At 35.6% G+C, this 19,745-nt stretch overlaps 1 protein-coding gene across 2 annotated transcripts in view; it reads right to left on the reverse strand.

The window, feature by feature from the left end:
• Nucleotides 1–5,418: 5,418 nt before the first annotated feature.
• The window catches only part of AKR1D1 (aldo-keto reductase family 1 member D1), a 42,959-nt gene continuing 28,632 nt past the window's right edge, over nucleotides 5,419–19,745 (reverse strand). For both annotated transcript variants that reach the window (XM_032401165.1, XM_032401166.1), the window contains 4 exons: nucleotides 17,362–17,471; nucleotides 16,202–16,367; nucleotides 8,332–8,414; nucleotides 5,419–6,364 (listed from right to left, as the gene is read on the reverse strand). In XM_032401165.1, the coding sequence (XP_032257056.1) occupies nucleotides 6,322–6,364; nucleotides 8,332–8,414; nucleotides 16,202–16,367; nucleotides 17,362–17,471 (402 nt within the window). In that variant the 3' untranslated portion in view covers nucleotides 5,419–6,321. The remainder of the gene's footprint in view (nucleotides 6,365–8,331; nucleotides 8,415–16,201; nucleotides 16,368–17,361; nucleotides 17,472–19,745) is intronic.

A 19,745-nucleotide genomic window follows, 5' to 3' on the forward strand; every position in this document is an offset into this window, starting at 1 on the left:
CTATTCAAAATACATTTTCTAATACCAGGTGATAAAAATGTGTAATACAGAATTGTATGTCCATTATAGCCAACTCAGTACATTAAAATAGAATGTATCTTGTCACAATCCCATGAAATATTTAAAACATTGATTGATGATAACTGAGCTCAGCACGATTAAAAGTGGAATATAAAAGCTAGGGGAAAAAAGCTCTAACACTAGAAATTAAAATAAGACAGGAACTCTTATAAACCAGGATAAATCAAAGAAGAAAGCAAAACCAAAATTTAGAACGTCTAGAAAAATAGCAAAATTGATTTATCAAATTTTAACTAAGGCAGTTGCTCAGAGTAAAATTCGTTATATTTAATGTTTATATTACTAACCAAGATAAACTAAAAAAAAAAATCAATGAAATAGGTATTCAACTTAAGAAGTTAGAAGTGTATGGACAAGGTAAGAAAAATAGACAAGAGATCAGTAAAAAAAAAAATAAGAGATTAATGAATTAAGAAACTGAAAAACAGCAGAACTAATTAATGAATTTTCTTTTCCTTTGGGAGATTTGCTCTAAGTGAAATCCAGAAGAAAGCAGAAATGACTTGATAGACTACTAATTAGGTAATAGGAAAAGTAAAAAAAGATAGACATACAAAATAAGAATGGAAAGGGGGAAGTAAGCACAGGTTTTGGAAAGTTAAAGGGATTGGAAGAATCCAAGAGTGTAAAGGCAGAGAGTTCAGGGACTTTTGTTTACTGATGTATCCCAGCTGCCTAGGATGGAGCCCAAAGAGTGGCACACAAAAACCTTTGTTGACTAAATGAACACATATATTTACACTTGCTAAATTATATGACACTGATAAATTTTGAGAAGACGAATTTGCAGTTGATCCTAGAAGAAATAGAAAATGTTCAGTCTCTTTATTGACAGAGCTGAAATTCTCAGGTAAATTCCACCAACACTTGAGGAACAAATAATTTTTTTATTTCTATTTTTATTTATTTTTTAAAGTTTTATTTAAATCCTAGTTAGTTAACATAGTGTTATCTTAGTTTCAGGTGTACAATATAAGTGATTCAACACTTCCATACAACACCTAGTGCTCATCACAACAAGGGCCCTCCTTCATCCCCATCACCTTTTTCACCCATCCCCCCACTCACCTCCCCTCTGGTAACCATCAGGTTGTTCTCTATAATTAAGAGTCTGTTTCTTGGTTTGTCTCTCTTTTTCCCTTTGCTCATTTGTTTTGTTTCTTAAATTCCACATGAGTGAAATCACATGGTATTTGTATTTCTCTAACTTATTTCACTTAGCATTATACTCTCTAGCTCCATCCATGTTTTGGCAAGTGGCAAGATTTCATTCTTTGAATAATAGTCCGTTGTATATGTATACCACATCTCTATCTGTTCATCAATTGATGGACACTACAACTGCTTCCATATCTTGGCTATTGTAATAATGCTTCTATAAACATAGGGGTGCATGTATCCGTTTGAATTAGTGTTTTTGTGTTCTTTGGGTAAATACCCAGTAGTGGGATTGCTGGATTGTAGGGTAGTTCTATTTTTAACTTTCTGAGGAAACTCCATACTATTTTCCACAGTGGCTGTCCCAATTTGTATTTATTTAAATTCCAATTAGTTAATACACGGTGTCACATTAGTTTCAGGTATAGAATTTAGTGATTCATCACTTACATACAACACCCAGTGCTCATCACAACAAGTGCCCTCCTTAATACCCATCACCCATTTAACCCATCCCCCTACCATCTCCCCTCCATTAACCCTATTTGTTCTCTATAGTTAAAAGTGTTTCCTGGTTTGCCTTTCTCTCCCCCCCCCCCACCCTGCCATGTTCATTTGTTTTGTTTCTTAAATTCCACATATAAGTGAAATCATATAGTACTTGTTTTCTCTGACTGACTTATTTCTCTTAGAATACTTTCTAGTTCAATCTATGTTGTTGCAAATGGCAAGATTTCATTCCTTTTTATGGCTGAGAAATATTCCATTGTATGTATGTATATATATATACACACACACACCACATCTTCTTTTACCATTCATCAGTTGATGGACGTTCGGGCTCTCCATAATTTGGTTATTGCTTTTTTTTTGGGGGGGGTTGGCTATTGTTGATAATGCTGCAATAAATATGGCCTTTATGATATTGAGGTGTGTTCCCTCTAGCCCTACTTTGTTGAGGGTTTTTATCCAGAATGGATGCTGTACTTTATCACATGCTTTTTCTGCATCTATTAAGAGGATCGTATGGTTCTTATCCTTCCTTTTATTAATGTGGTGTATCATTTTGATTGATTTGCGAATATTCAACTACACTTGCAGCCCAGGAATAAATCCCACTCAACTGTGGTGAATGATTCTTTTAATGTACTGTTGGATTCAATTTGCTAGTATTTTATTGAGAATTTTTGCATTCATGTTCATCAGGGATATTGGCCTGTAGTTCTCTTTTTTAGTGGAGTCTTTGGTTTTGGAATCAGGATAATGCTGGCCTCATAGAATGAATTTGGAAGTTTTCCTTCCATTTCTATATTTTGGAATGGTTTGAGAATGATAGGTATTAACTCTTCTTTACATGTTTGATAGAATTCCCCTGTGAAGCCATCTGATACTGGACTTCGGTTTGTTGTGAGATTTTTTTTTTTTTTTTTTTAAGATTTTATTTATTTATTTGACAGAGAGATCGCGAGAGAGGGAACACAAGCAGGGGGAGTGGGAGAGGGAGAAGCAGGCCTCCGCGGAGCAGGGAGCCCAATGCGGGGCTCGATCCCAGGACTCTGGGATCATGACCTGAGCCGAAGGCAGACGCTTAATGACTGAGCCACCCAGGCGCCCCTGTTGCAAGATTTTTGATTACTGATTCAATTTCTTTGCTGGTTATCAATCCGTTCAAGTTTTCTATTTCTTCCTGTTTCAGTTTTGGTAGTTTATATGTTTCTAGGAATTTATCCATTTCTTCCAGGTTGTTTAATTTGTTGGCAGATAGTTTTCATAACATTTTCTTTTTTTTAAAGATTTTATTTATTAGAGAGAGAGAGCATGCACAAACAGGTGGAGATACAGGCAGAGGGAGAGGTAGAGGTAGAAGCAGCCTCCTGGCTGAGCAGGGAGCTTGTCTTGGGGCTCCTATTGAGCCACCCACATGCCCCAGTTTTCATAATGTTATCTTATAATTATTTGTACTTTTGTGGTGTTGGTTGTTATTTCTCCTCTCTCATTTGTGGTTTTATTTATTTGGGTACCTTCTCTTTTTTATTGATTAGTCTGGCTAGGAGTATATAAATTTTACTAATTTTTCCAAAGAACCAGCTCTTGGTTTCATTGATCTGTTCTACTGGTTTTTTATTTGTTTGCTTCTGTATCATTTTTTTTCCCTGCTCGAATCTTTATTATTTCCCTTCTGCTGGCTTTAGTCTTAGTTTGCTTTTCTTTTTCTAGCTTCTTTAGGTGTAAAGTTAGGTTGTTTATATGAGATTTTTCTTGCTTCTTGAGGTAGGCCTGTATTGCCATATACTTCCCTCTTAGGACTGCTTTTGCTGCTTTCCAAAGGTTTTGGACCATCATGTTCCTGTTTTCATTTGTTTCCATGTATTTTTTTTTAAATTTTCTTTAATTTCCTAGTTGACTCATTCATTCTTGGTAGGATGTTCTTTAACCTCCAAGTATTTGTGGTCTTTCCAAATTTTTTCTTGTGGTTGACTTCAAATTTCATAGTGTTGTGGTCAGAAAAGTTGCGTGGTATGATCTTAATCTTTTTGTACTTGTTAAGACCTGATTTGTGACCTAGTACATGACCTATTCTGGAGAATGTCCCATGTGCACGTGAAAAGAATGTGTATTTTGCTGCTTTAGGAGAGAGTGTTCTAAATATATCTGTTAAGCCTATTTGGTCCAGTGTGTCATTCAAAGCCATTGTTTCCTTGCTGATTGTCTGCTTAGATGATCTGTCCATTGATGTAAATGGTGTGTTAAAGTCTCCTACTGTTATTGTATTATTATCAATGAGTTCTTTTATGTTTGTTATTGTTTTATATAAGGAACAAATAATTTAAAGCATCACTCTGATCTCTGTCTTGATCTGTACATGGTGTTCTCCCTATATGTTGTTAGTGTCCAAATTTCCCCTTTTTATAAGGCACCAGTCTTACTGGATTAGGAACCACCCTACTCCATTATGACCTCATCTTAACGAATTATATATGCAATGACCTGCAATGACCCTATTTCCAAATAAGGTCACATTCTGAGGTGCTAGGGGCTAGGACTTTAAGGTTTGAATTTGGGGGAGGGAGGACATAATTCATCCCAAAATAGATGGGAAGCTTGTGAGGGGTGTGAGCAGAGGGAGAGGTGAAATGCAGAAGCTCATATCAGACTGTCACTCTTTCCTGGACTTCCTGTTTTCTGTCTTCAACTCTTTCCCCCTCATCTCTGTATAACTAAGATAGGGTTCCCCTCCTCTAATCTTTAGAAATATTCTTCCCCTTAAAAATGGTAGGACTCTTTCCCAATGACTGTCTTTTAAAAATGGTTTGAAATGTATGGTCCCTCCTCCACACCAGCCCCCTGAAATACATTGAAGAAGTTTGATAACAGGAACAGGGCTTAAGTTTCTGTTCTTGTACTATGATACCCCCTTTTCTTCCCTTTTACCAGTGCTAAATGTACAGTAAGAACTTAATCAAAAGTCTTTTAATTGAATTGAATTCAGATTATTCTTCCCCTCCCCCTACCTTTAGCAACAAAATGGAGATTCAAGTGGTTCAATAAATCATCACATTTTATTATTTCTTGTAAACAAAATATTTTCCAGAGAACAGCATTACATTAGCATCAGTGGATACAGTGAGATCAAATTTTCTTAAAGTGCTCATTTCTCAGAAATGTATGTTTTCAGGTCATTGAAGATTATCTGTAAGCAATTGGTCTTGGAAAGACATAATTTTTGAAGAACTCTCTTGCCCAATGAAAATGACTTAATATGAATGAAAAAAAATACATTGCTCCAGTTGAATTGACAATTGGTATATCTCTACTGAATAATTCTAATAATGTTCTTACTTAAAAATTAAAAATTTACATATAGTAATATTACCAGTGTTCTTTCAAACTTGCTACTTTCTTGAAATTCACATAGTTATCCCAATAACACTTTCAAAGTCCTAAGTATAATAATTTTATGAAGCCTCTTTTTAATTTTAATTTAATTTTTTTTTAAAGATTTTATTTTTAAGTAATCTCTACACCCCGCATGAGGCTTGAACTCACAATCCCGAGATTAAGAGTCACATGCTCCACCAAGTTAGCCAACTAGGGACCCCTAAAGCCTCCTTTTTAAATGCCTTCTTTTAAAATAGTCATCTTTGGGGGCACCTGGGTGGCTCAGTCAGTTAAACATCTGACTTGATTTCAGCTCAGTTCTTGATCTTAGGGTCATGAGTTCTGGTTTCCTAGCATGGAGCCTACTTAAAAAAATAGTCATTTTTGGATTATTTTATGATTCAGGGTTTTGTGTCTGTTGATTGTGTCAAGCTACTTCACATAATGGTGGATGTATGATGAGTAGGGCAAGAGTGATAGGCAGTGTAAGAATGGATCACCAGTTATGTTCATTCTCAGGCCCTTGAAAGCATGCAAGAGAGAACCAGCAATTAGCCATCCCTCAAACTAGGTAAAAGCTAAATGAACCCACATTGGATAGAAACAAACAACAACCAAATCATTATGTCTTTGCTGACCACTGTGGTGTTTAATTAGCTCTATTTTAAGACTTTTCTATGCTTAGCCCTTTCTCTTTACACAAGGTGCAGCAAATCACTTCCTTATTAATAATGCATGTGTGGATCTTATCTTGGCTGTGTCTGTGTTACAGTCAATGGTCCAAATCATCAAAGTCACTGCCAACACTGGCATGCACTAGCTCACCACCCTCTTTGTTGCCCTGTTAACTGCTAAAGTAAGGAACTCAGACTACCAATGGCAGTGAGTTATTTATCTTCATATATTGCCTTTGCAGTCTTTTCTAAAGCCTAATGTTTGTCTGTCTGGGATCCAAAAGACCTTGATCCAATAAAATATTAGCTTATAGTTTCCAAACAATTATTTCAACAGATTTAAACATATTTTTTTTTCTTCATATACCTAAGCCAAAGTCATTTATACTGCACAAAACTTAAGCGTGTTAACATCACCAATTTATCTAAAGATAGTAAAACTTTTTAAATTTCTTCCTCTGGGGGAACCACCCAGCCCAAGGTTCTGGCATGCATGGGAGGGAAAAATCAGTTCAGGAGCATTATGAAGTCAGTATTCATCATGAAATGGGTATTCGGGATGATCACACCACCTGTGAAAACAATTCCCCAAAGGGAAAAATTTCACTGCAAATGTTGCCCAGCTGTACGTATTACTAGCCTCCTTCAACAATTTCACTGATCCCTCCCTCCCTCCCTTATTCATTCCCTCTCTGTTTCTCACCCAATCTCTTCTGTTTTCCCTCAAGCCAGCATCTTTTACTGAAGCCCTGGACAGCACCCTCGGGTAAGTGTGTGTGTGTGTGTGTGTGTGTGTGTGTGTGTATTGGAAGGTCTCTCTGCCAACATTTTGCTCAGAACAAAAGCACATGAGGTGAGAGCAATGCCTGTGTGGTTTTTCATGCCCCGTCTCAATTCCTTCCTCCCCTCTGCTGTTTTGACAAAGGCTGCCTTCCATGTCAACGATCCACATAAGCATTTCTCTTCACATTTCTATTACCCATCATTATCACTCTCTTCTCAGAGTTTTTACCTGCCCTTCTCACTGGACCTCCTGTGAATTGAAAGTTTGAGATCTAGAAAGGTGATCAGTGAAGTAAGTTTCCACAATAATGATGATGATAATGAACCTATCCCTTAAACAACAGTGATGGAACAGTCAATAAGAAAGGATTGGTGTGTCTTGTACCTGCCATGGACCATGTCTAAGATTCAGTTCTCTGCAAGTATTAATGAGCTTTAAATTAAAATACAAAATAAATAAAGGCTCTTCAATGTCAAAGATCAACTGGATGAAAAACAGAGAATGGTACATTTTTTTTTTTTTTGGATAAATGAAGCCTACTGTTTGTTTCTCCTTGCTGATTTTTCTAGTTATTTCCTATGAGTTATTTTCCCAGTGTTGGGGGAATTAGGTATTAAATATGTCAAATTTCAAACTAAATATTGTCACCAACTAACTGTAAAAAAAAATCAGTACATTAGTGGTTTGACTGTCTCTTACTATCTCTTCTTAATTTAATGATATTTATTCAATAGTAATAGTTCATCTTCAAGAGCTATTAATTAACCAGTAAGTGTTGCTTAGGTCTGTGTTTGTGTTTACCTTTTTGTTTCCAAGGCTGGGTAATACCTTTTGATATCAAATAATGTTTTGCCCTGGAAAATTCACATAAGGAGGCTGTTGTATTAATTCAGAAATTGATTTAGTAATTCAATATTAGCATAGTCAGTGTGCTTTTTGACTCATGAGAAATAGTGGGAACAATAAAATAAGTGTTCAAACTATATTAACTACCCTAATGAGCATTTTCCAAATGCTCTCTTAGAGAGATTGCAAACAGATTACTATCCAGGTGATTTCAAGAACTGGAAATAGTAATGAATAAAAAGAAAAAATGTGTATATATACATTTTATATATATATATATATATATATATATATATATATATGAGAACCATATATATATGAACTGTAGTCTTTTGTTATTTTAAAGGCCCCATACTATTTAGAGAATAAAGGGCTACTTCAATTGATTAGCCGAATTTAGCAACATTTTGAAGGAGTGTAAGGAATTTTGCTTGTGGGAAGTCAGCTAATGGGTGAAGTTAGAAGCTCCACATCTTACAGGCAAGCATTTGCCTATAACCCTAGGTTCTTAGCTTCTAATGTGGTACTCTTTCTACTATGTCCCCATGTCTCTTTCTTTTTTGTTAATAACTTTGCTCGAAATTGTGCAGCACTTTGATTTTTAGGAAAAAATAAATAGGTTAGAATATTTGTGTTGCTGTTGTATTAACATATATACACTATGACTTAATTCTCATCAGGTATTTAGCCTTCCATTCTCTAACCTAAGTCATGAGATGTCATAAATGCCAGAAATATTTTTAATAAAACTGTAGCTTGTAGGAAGTTCCTGGAATAAATGTAATTTACCCAGACCTGTTTAATACTCAGAACATGCTGCCTACTGGCCTTTACCCTTGTGATTTCTATGGACCTAGTGTAATCCAATACCCCTGGGCAGTACTTGGTGAATGGTCCCCCCATACTCACATGAGCATCTCCACAAAGCGGACATTTTTATTCAAGGCCTCAATGTCCTTCATTTCTTCTTCAGTGAGAGAGAAGTCAAAGATCTGAAATAACAGAAATAAAAGACATTATTGAAGGTAGAAAATGGGTCAAGCCTGGGATCAGGGAATGGGACCAGCAGCAGGAACCCTTCAAAAATTTATGAGCATTCTTTTTTTTTATGAACATGTTTAAAAGAATTATTCACCGTGACCAAGTGGGATTTATTCCTGGGCTGCAAGGGCAGTTCAGTATTCACAAATCAATCAATGTGATGTACCACATTAATAAAAGAAAGGATAAGAACCATATGATCCTTTCAATAGATGCAGAAAAAGCATTTGACAAAGTACAGCATCCATTCTTGATAAAAACCCTCAACAAAATAGGGATAGAGGGAACATACCTCAATATCATAAAGGCCATATACAAAAAACCCACAGCTAATATCATCCTCAATGAGGAAAAACTGAGAGCTTTTCCTCTACAGTCAGGAACAAGATAGGGATGTCCACTCTCATCATTGTTATTTAACATGGTAGTGGATGTCCTAGCCTCAGCAATCAGATAAAAGGCACCCAGACTGGCAAGGAAGATCTCAAACTTTCACCATTTACAGACAACATGACACTCTATGTAGAAAACCTGAAAGACTCCACCAAAAAATTGCTAGAACTGATACATGAATTCAGCAAAGTCACAGGATACAAAATCAATGTACAGAAATCTGTTATATTTCTTTTTTCTTTTGATTTTATTTTATTTTTAAGATTTTATTTATTTGAGAGAGAACGCAAGAGTGTGGGGGGAGGAACAGAGGGAGAGGGACAAGCAGACTGCGCTGAGTGAGGAGCCTAATGCCGGCTTGATCTCAGAACCCTGAGATTACGACCTAAGCCAAAACTAAGAGTCAGGCGCTTAACCAACTGAGCCATCCAGGCGCCCCAGAAATCTGTTGCATTTTTATACACCAATAATGAAGCAGCAGAAAGAGAAATCAAGGAATCAATCCCATTTACAATTGCACCCAAAACCATAAGATACCTAGGAATAAACCTAACCAAAGAGGGAAAAGACCTGTAGTCTGAAAACTAGAGAACACTTAAGAAAGAAATTGAAGATGACACAAAGAAATGGGAAAACATTCTGTGCTCATGGATTGGAAGAACAAATATTATTAAAATGTTTAATCCACCCAAAGCAATCTATACATTCAATGCAATCCCTATTAATATATAATTTTCCACAGAACTAGAACAAATAATACTTAAATTTGTATGGAAACACAAAAGACCCCAAATTAAAAAAAAAAAAAGATCCTGAATAACCAAAGCAATCCTGAAAAAGAAAAGAAAAGCTGTGGTCATCACAATTCAGGAATTCAAGATATATTACAAAACTATAGTGATCAAAACAGTATGGTACTGACACAAAAACAGACACATAGATCAATGGAACAGAATAGAAAACCCAGAAATGAGCCCACAACTATATGGTCAACTAATCTTCAACAAAGCAGGAAAGAATATCCGATGGAAAAAAGATCATCTCTTCCAAAAATGGTGATTTGTTGGACCACTTTCTTACACCATACACAAAATAAATTCAAAATGGATGAAAGACCTGTGTGAGACAGGAAACCATCAAAATCTTAGAACACAGGCAGTAACCTTTCTGACATTGGCCATAACAACTTCTTTCTAGATATGTTGCCAGAGGCAAGGGAAACAAAAGCAAAAATGAACTATTGGAACTTTATCAAGATAAAAACTTCTGCACATTGAAGGAAACAATCAATGTAACTAAAAGGCAGCCTATAAAATGGGAGAAGATATTTGCAAATGACATATCTGATAAAGGGTTAGTATCCAAAATATATAAAGGCCTCAACACCTAAACAAATAATCCAGTTAAAAAATGGGCAGAAGACAAGAACAGACATTTTTCCAAAGAAGACATAGAGATAGCCAACAGACACATGAAAAGATGCTCAACATCACTCATCATCAGGGAAATACAAATCAAAACCACAATGTGATACCACCTCACACCAGTCAGAATGGCTAAAATTAATGAGTCAGGAAACAACAGGTGTTGGCGAGGATGTGGAGAAAGGGGAACCCTCCTACACTGTTGGTGGGAATGCAAGCTGGTGCAGCCACTCTGGAAAACAGTATGGAGGTTCCTCAAAAAGTTGAAAATAGAATTACCCTATGATCCAGCAATTACACTACTAGATACTTACCTAAAGGATACAAAAATACTGATTTGAAGGGATACATGCATCCCGATGTTTATAGCAGCATTATCAACAATAGCCAAGATATGGAAGGAGCCCAAATGTCCATCAACTGATGAATGGAAAAAAAAGATGTGGTATATATATACAATGGAATATTACTCAGCCATAAGAAACAACGAAATCTCTTCTTTTGCTATAACGTGTATGGAGCTAGAGAGTATTATGCTGAGCGAAATAAGTCAGTCAGAGAAAGACAAATACCAAGTGACTTACTCATATGTGGAATTTAAGAAACAAAATAGATGAGTATAGGGGATGGAAAAGAAAAAGAGAGAGGGAAGTAAACCATAAGAGACTCTTTTCCATAGGAACAAACTGAGGGTTGTTGGAGGGGAGATGGGTGGGGGATGGGCTAAATGGGTGATGGGCATTAAGGAGCGCACTTGTTGTAATGAACACTGAGTGTTATGAGTGATGAATCCCTAAATTCTACTCCTGAAACCAATATTACACCGTATGTTAACTAACTAGAATGTAAATAAAAAATTGATACAAAAAATAATTGTTAGTTTCTTTCAGTTCTGTCAGATATTTCCTTTTAGTTCTTTATGTTGAAGCTCCATTATTAGTGACATACACATAAAAGATTTTTATGTCAAAAATTTATGAATATTAATGATGTACTATATGTTGGTTAATTGAATTTAAATACATAAATTAATTAAAAATAAAAAAAAATTAAAAAATAAAATTATGAATATCTGCAAATGTGAGAGAAGTTGGGCTGGTGCTGGGGGTCACATCCCCATGCGGAGTTGGGGTTCTTCTGGTCTTTGACTTTGAGACACTCCTGCTGGGGCCATCTTGCAGGACATTCCAAATGCACTGCAACAACATATGTTCAGGACACCTAAAATTCCAAGAGTGAAGAATTTTTTATTGTGTCTGGATGAGATGCTAAACCTCTGATTTTGGACTATGGCCTTTGTGCGTTTGTTTTTAAAAATATTCCCTAGTCTCTAAATTTGCTTATGTATTTTTTTAACTTTTAATTTGCTTTGTTTTATCCTCTTAAACATTTCTCTCATCATATTTAATGTCTTCTACCTTTTAAATCTATTACAATTTCATTATTTTTTCTTAGCTTGTACATTTTATACTCTGGTTTTATAATTGTCCTTTATTAACATTTTAATATTTTATTTTAGCTTATTTACATTTTTAACATTTGGTTTATTTATAATGATCTTCTTTTACTGTATTGTTTTAACTTGTTATCCCTTAACTTTTATTTTAGTAATTTATATTTATAAATTTTAATTATATAAGTGATACATAAATATATGCTTTTTTGTGAGAATTAAAACACTACAGAAGTATATGGACTTGCATAGAATAATAAATGAAAGGCCCTCTTGTTACCCACCACTACAGTCCTATTCTTCTTCCCAAACATTCCTTCCAAACATCCAACACACTAAGAGCAAAATGCAATGTATCATATTTTTATTATTCTGCAACTTTCTTTCATTCATATAATATGTCTCGGTGATCTTTTCTGACAAAATACTGACTTTAATTTAATCACTGCATTCATAGTATAGCTGTAACACTATTTACCTAATCATTCCCCCATGGATTTTGTCCAAGTACTCTTTTCAGGGAATGCTTTTCTTTGATTATTATTCAAGTATTGAGTTTATGAGATTGTGAATCAAAACTTTGCATTACATAGAAACAGTCATGAATGACCAATCACTTATAAAATAAATCCTTACTCAAACTTTCTTTTTGCTTAACATTAGGTCCACTTTTTAAGTATTGGTGATTCATTTTCTTACTCCAGTGAATACATAATGTAAAGTGAAGTTGTAAATCTTGCCAAAAATGCAGGATTTCATGAGGTCAATGAGAGTGATCTTGGTTTGCTTTAATTATAGGCAAAATGTTTTTCAAACAGGAATCTGATGCAGTTAAAGTCTACTTCAGTAGATATATCAAAAGAGTGTGATTTGGAAAAAAAATCAAAGGATTTATAATCTTCAGATGAAGTTCTGTGAAATTTTACCAGAATTATTCTTTTTATGATCACTTAGCAAAAACTTTTGTGAAGTAGAGAACATCACATTCTGTTATCATGCAATTTTGTCAAGCGTATTTTTAAGTTTCTTCTAAGATTTAGTACACATATACAACTGTAACCTAAATTTTGTTGACTATAAAATAACTAAAATTATTTCATAATTTTCTAATTTTTTTTAAGTAGGCTCCACACCCAGCATAGAGCCCAATATAGGGCTTGAATTCATGACCCTGAGATCAAGACCTGAGCTGAGATCAAGAGTTGGATGCTCAACTGACAGAGCCACCCAGGCACCCCTTCAGTTTTAATTTTAAGGTAAACTTCCAAATTCTTCCTCCCTCCCTCCATTCTTTCTATGCAATGTTTTTCTTTATTTTATGTGGATTGATTTTCATTTTTTATGACACAAATTATCCTAAGTTATTCACTTATTCAGGATCTCACATAACTAAGTACCTGATATTCTGCCCCCCCCGCCCCCCACCCCAATCTGCTTCTCTTATAGTAAAGATTTCAAGAAAGAGAAAGTGTTAACTGTATTAAATGCTGTTGAAAGATCTACTAGGACAAGGACAAAGAAGTGATTATTGGATCTAGCAAGGTGGAGGTCATTGGTGAACTTGACAAGAGCTGTGTCAGGGTGAAAGCTTAGTTTCAATGGGTTTAAGGGACAGTGGGGGCAAGGGACTTGGAGGTAGTGAGAACAGAATTCTCTTTTAAGGGTCTGTGGTAAACAGAAAGAAAGAACTGGATAATAGCTGGAGAGGAACGTGAGTCTAGATTGGATTTTACCTTTTAAGACTGGAGGTTACGGCATATTTGTATGTTGATGGGAGTTATGTAGTAGAGAGATAATGCAGGAGAGAGAGAGGGATTTTTGAGGGGTATGAAGGAGTTATTAGGTATTAGTAACTGCAGTTTCCAAGGAATAATAATGGGAATTAGTGGATGAAATATATAGGACAAGATCATTGTGGGGGAGGAGGTTAAAGAAATATCAGGCCAGGTTATTGGAAGGACTGTCCATATGTATGTTGAATTCACTAAGAATTGTGACGGGAATAGTTTTGGAGAGAGGGAAAGTGAGTAACCTTCAAGGAATGGGGGTCAGTGGATGATGGCAACAAGGCAGATAGTGGGTGGTAAAATTTGATTTTTTGTTGTTTTAATGTTAAAAATATCCTGCTTTTTAATTTTCTTCATTCTTACCTTTAATTTTATATAGTTGTTTTTAATTTATGATTTAACTTTTTATTACATGATTTTTATTTCTATGACTTTTTCTTCTTTTATTGTAAACATATTTAATTTTCCCTTTACCCTTTATGTTTTGTGGACATTTCCCATTCTTTTAAAATACTTTTAAAGGTTTACTTTACCTTAGTTCTAAAAGAGAATAATTTTCTATTTTGTCAATTCTTGGTTTTAATACCCAACAAAATTTGTGGCTACAGGGCAAGTCTAAACCCTATAGAGTGGAAATTAGCTGTGATTTCCACTGCCATTTTCCTTATAGATTTATATCTCTTTCATATTTTCTTGTGGTATGTGAACCTCTGAATTCCATTTCCTTATTATCAGGACTATGGAAATATATTGACTATAACAGAAATAGTTGCAATAAAATTTTTAAGGAGAATGATAGTACCTTTACTACAAAATTGTGATTCACTAAATAACAAAGTCCAAAGGCTTTAACCTTCCATTGCACAGACTACTAGTAACCACTCTCATTTTCTGAACAGTAAAATTTTGAATCCATAAAAATATTTATCTCAGGTGCATCAAAACTTGCCTTAAATTTTGATGAACTAACACATTAGCCGTCTAGATAGCTTATTCTTTTAAGATGGCTGAAAACAGTGTGAACAAAATAAGAGGTATTTTGTTAAATGTTAAAATGCTGTCCGTAGTGGTATAACTGTTTATCATTCTTTCCTCTTTTTGCTAATAACAGAATCCCCTTTTTCCTTTTATGAACTTATCTTCCACCATCTAGGAGGGCTGTTTGTCACATGAATTCATTTCCAGCACAGGAATAGGGTTGTAGCCCAGGGGGCCAATCAAAGTATCTTACTGGATACGGTGATTAATATGGGAGTGGTGCATGACCCACAAAGGGACAATCAGGGATTGATAGAGATCCTCACAGAAGCCTTTACCTGTGATCATCTTCACTGAGTATGAGTAATAGATTAGCCTGGAGCTGTCAGGGACTGTTTGTGTCACCATGTAGAGACAGAGAAAGTTGAGGGGGGAGGGGGGAGTGTGGAGGGAGGAAGGGAACTCAGTCCTTTTATAAATCATTTGAATACCCCTGCCTGGTCATGCCTGATTTATCCATGGATGTTCCAGTTATATGGCCCAATAAATCATGTCTCTCTTTGGTAAGTTTGAGTTGCATTCTGTCACGTGGTAGCAAAAAAGCTCTGAAGATAAATTGTCTAATATCATGAATATCTTCCTGTGGCAGTACTTATATTTTCACCCTATTATTTTAAAAGGCTATATAATATTTCATTGTACAAATATATTATAATTTGTTTTACAAGATTCTACTGAAGATTGTTTCCAGGTTTTTTCAAAAATGATAAATCATGCTCTAGTAAATATCCATATATGTGTGCATGTATGTGTAAATATAGTATCAAGATTGTTGGGTCAAATGGATATGTGGGCTTGAATTTTGATGGATCTGGAAAAGTGACATCCGCTCCTTCAAATCTTATACCAATTAATGTTTCTAACAGGAGTATATGAAAGTGCCTGTTCTTGTACATATTCAATATTCTGATTATTTTCCTATCTCAGGGGATAAATCCTGTCTCATTTTTATTAACTTACTTTTTGAGATTATTAAACTTATTAAACTACTTATTTATATATTTTCTTAAATAAAATTATTGAGACAACTTACTTTTTGAGATTATTAGCTGATGAGTAATTAATTAATTTTGCATGGTACTTTTCTATGGCTGTATTTACCTAGCAGTTTAGCCTTGAGTAGTAGCAGAGTAAACTAATCACTCTTCTCACCTGTAAGTTATGATGCTGATCACAAATTATTTACAGGGGAAATAAAGGCAATTAGCATTCATGAAGTCTAATGATCCTCTTCAATAATTTCCAAATTTGTTCCTAACTTTTACCAGAGACATTAAGGAGGCAGAAAGTTTGCTATTATCAATTTCAAATTTTATACCTTCCATTCCTGCTGTTCTGTTGGAGAAGTGAGTAGGTGGTGCCAAGAGTCAACAGGTAAGGAAACAGAAGAAATAAGGGAGCTGGGTTAGGTACAAGCAGTAAGGCAATCCCCCAAATGCTGGGAACTGTCTCAAATTCAGATATACAGAAAATTCAGATTTACATTCAGATATACAGAGTGTGGGTTGGGAAGCAGGTATAAAATAAAATATGAAGGCATTGCAAGTTTCTTATTAATCTGAACCGGAAGTTCTCCAAACAAACAAACAAACAAACAAACAAAACAACTCTACTTTTTACATTTCCAGAAGCAGTTCTCTTACTTGAAAGTTTTCTTTGATCCTTTCAGGGTTAAAGCTTTTAGGAATAACAACCACTCCTCTCTGGATGTTGAAACGCAAAACAACTTGAGCTGCTGTCTTCTTGTACTTTTCCCCCAGTGCGTTTAGAAGTTCATCCCTTAGCAAAGGTGGGGAAGATAGACTCACCCTTAAAAAAAAAAAAAAAATCAAAACCTGCATCATATTTAGCTCAAATAAGAACAGATGGTTAGTCAATCACCCTCCTCCTCTGTCTCCCCATCCACCTGGTCACCTACCAGGACACTTGAGGTCCCCTGTAACCAATTTCTCAGAGTGCAGAGCACTCAGTGAAGAATTGCTTTTAGCATGAAAAGATCAAGATTTTATATGTCAGTTACATTTCAATAAAATGAATAAATGGATAAATAAAAAGAAAAGATCAAGAGAGGCAAATTGAAGGGGTGCCTGGGTGGCTCAGTTGTTAAGCGTCTGCCTTTGGCTCAGGTCATGATCCCAGAGTCCTGGGATCGAGCCCCGCATCGGGCTCCCTGCTCAGCGGGAAGCCTGCTTCTCCCTCTCCCACTCCCCTTGCTTGTGTTCCCTCTCTCACTGTGTCTCTCTCTGTCAAATAAATAAAATCTTTAAAAAAAAAAAAGAGAGGCAAATTGATAGAGCTTCCTCTTTCAGAGGGTAAATAATATTTCTTTGCGGGTTTCAGAGAGAGAACTGAGTTGGAAGTAGGCATGCAGGGGAAGGCAGGAAAACCAAAGTGGAAGAAACAGAGGCACAACTCTTAGAGTCATCTTCATGTAGAAAAATTTCTACCTAAGTCTGTGGAACACATCACAGCAGAAGTGAATACAGAGATAAAAAAATTCTAAATTTTCAGGATATGGTCATGGAGACTCTTTGTCAAATATACCTAAACTAACATTTATTGAGCATTTCCTATGTTTCAGGCACTGTTAGGTAATTTATACATACAGTATAATCAATTCTTATACCACCTTTGTGAGGAAGGTTTCATTAGCTCCAACTTGTATATATAGAGAATGGCTCGAAAAGATTGTTACTTTCTTAAAATCACAGAGCCATGTAGTCATGCCAATCAAGTAACTCACATTAGTCTCATACTCTATACCAAAGGAAACACTGCTGAAGAGACATACAGCATTGCTTACCAGTTTGGATTCCTAGAGGTCCCCAAAGGGCTGTATGCAATAATGACAATGTCATGTTGTTGGCAAAATTTCAAGAGTTTTGGCTGGGTGAAATATGGATGGCACTCAACCTACATGGTTGCATTGGAGAGCAGAGCACAAAATTAAAGCCTTGTAGGGAATGCAGTTTTTACACAGATTTTAAAAAGTTTTTTGATAAAACCCATTTACAAGTATTATGGATAATGAGGCAAATGCTAAATATTGTTCCTAACAAGGAAGTTTTCATTGTTTATTGGTGAGATTAATTAAAACAAGGTTAGTGAGGTCACCATCTGTGGAGTAATTCTAAAATAAGTGGGAGCAAATTCAATTTCGTAAAGTTATCATAGTTTAAAACTTCGAGGGAACAAACTTAATTATTTACAGTCACCATTCCAGCGAATACAATTTTCTATAACAAAAAAAGTCTCAAGGTTCAGATTACAGTCTTCGTAAATAGAAATGACATGTTGCAGAAGCTCTCTCTCTGTAGCTATCAAGTATCTAAGAATAATTTCACAAGGGGTAGAGCATGTATAACATGAAATCTAAAGATGAATTTTGTCGTTTTGGCCGAGAGTTCTTTACACCACCCGGTGCAGGCCTACGTTCATCTTTAGTATCTTATAACTGGCAAGATTCCTGCACTAAAAATACTTGTGTCACAAAGTTCTTCTCAAAGTTTCTTCTTAATCACTATGGTAATTTTTGACCTATGCTTTTCTTACCTTTTTAAATTAAAATCAACCAAGGCTGAATTAAAATAATTGAAACATATATTTATTATCCCATTGTCTGGAATAGTGAGTATTTGATGAGTTTTGTTTCTAGAAGGCACAAGGATATGCTACTGATGAAGTGGCGAAGGTAAACTGAGCCTCTTCATGGTGGGTCTTCTTTCTGTTCTCTAATTTGACATACTTTTTTTTCCCTGATATAATCTTGTTCCCTTACCCTAAGAAACACTTGTGGGATTTCTTCCCCTTGGAACATTTCTTAAATAATTCTAGAAAGTAACACACAGACTAAAATAAGGCAGGAATCACACTTCTTAGTGTTTCCTTCCTTTACCCTCTCCAACTTCCAACATCGCTCTCTACTTTTTCAATTCCAATCTTGTCTATTATTGGTAGACGAGTCTCTCCAAAACATGTATTTTATCACGTCATTCCACTGCTTAGAAACTAAGTATGAATTCCTTACTTTAATGCCCTCCTGTTCATTCCAAACACAACATTTCATTTTCCCACAAGGGCTCCTTTCTAATCAGATTGGCGTGCTGTTGCTTGTCTCTGGCCTATTAAATATGTAGAAGTATGTATGTATATATCTGTATGTATATATGTGCGTGTTTATATACACATCAAACAGTTTTATAACCTACCCTTTGAAAAAGGACTTCATATGGCTTGTGACAAAAGGTATGAGTAATAAGGCTATTACAATTAGAAATAAAACAAATAGATATGCACATATCTGTGACTGAAATTTAGGACTATATAGAGAGTTGCCCTGGGCAACATACTAGAAACATCTGCTCGACAAAAGCTTTTGAGTTAACATATAAACTCAACAACATAACTTAAAATAATATAATATAAATCTTTGCTTAGACAGTTGTTGGGTAAAAATTCCAGGGCATATCACTAAAGGGACAACCAGTGAGGGAAATTCTGGGGGTGGGAGTGGATAAGCTAATAAGATCCAAATGCATATGAACTCACAGAGAACCATATTCCTTCTTTTCAGAGCATTTATCTCAGTTTCTAATTATCAATAGATTTTGTGATTGTTTGATTAATGTGTGCTCCCCACTAGACAGCTAGTGCTCCAAGAGGAAGGGTTGTGTCTGTCTTTAGTCACGTATGCATGCCTAGAACCTAGCAAAGTGCCTGGCATAAGACAGGTGCTCAATGACTGTTGAATGAAAACATAATGATACAGAGAGGACAAAGTCAGCATCTTAGGAAGCATTACTGATGCTGCAGACTGTTACAGGAGGGGTTTTATAAGGACTGCAGCCTGGTGGGGTCATTTCAGGCTAGTGAATGATCTTTGTTTGGTATGCTGGCACCGGATGCTCAGTTTAAGGTGGAAGGTAGCGATGGTTTCTGTTGTCACAGTACCTTGATGTCATCTTGCCCAGGAACTTGCTAATTTCCCAGGAGAAGCATATCTAAGCACGCTTGCTTCCTTTTTTGCTAGGGACTGGTTATAGCCCTTTGTGGATGGGCCAGTGGAGATGTAGTCTTTACTTTTTCTTGTTTACTATGTAAAATTGACATCATTGACAGTGTCTTGACATGTCTGGGGCTTTTACAACACTATTTGGTAGTGCAGAACTTCAGATATCAAAATCTCAC

The sequence above is a fragment of the Phoca vitulina genome, unplaced genomic scaffold (assembly GCF_004348235.1).
Source record: "Phoca vitulina isolate PV1807 unplaced genomic scaffold, GSC_HSeal_1.0 scaffold4, whole genome shotgun sequence".
Classification (NCBI taxonomy): Eukaryota; Metazoa; Chordata; class Mammalia; order Carnivora; family Phocidae; genus Phoca; species Phoca vitulina.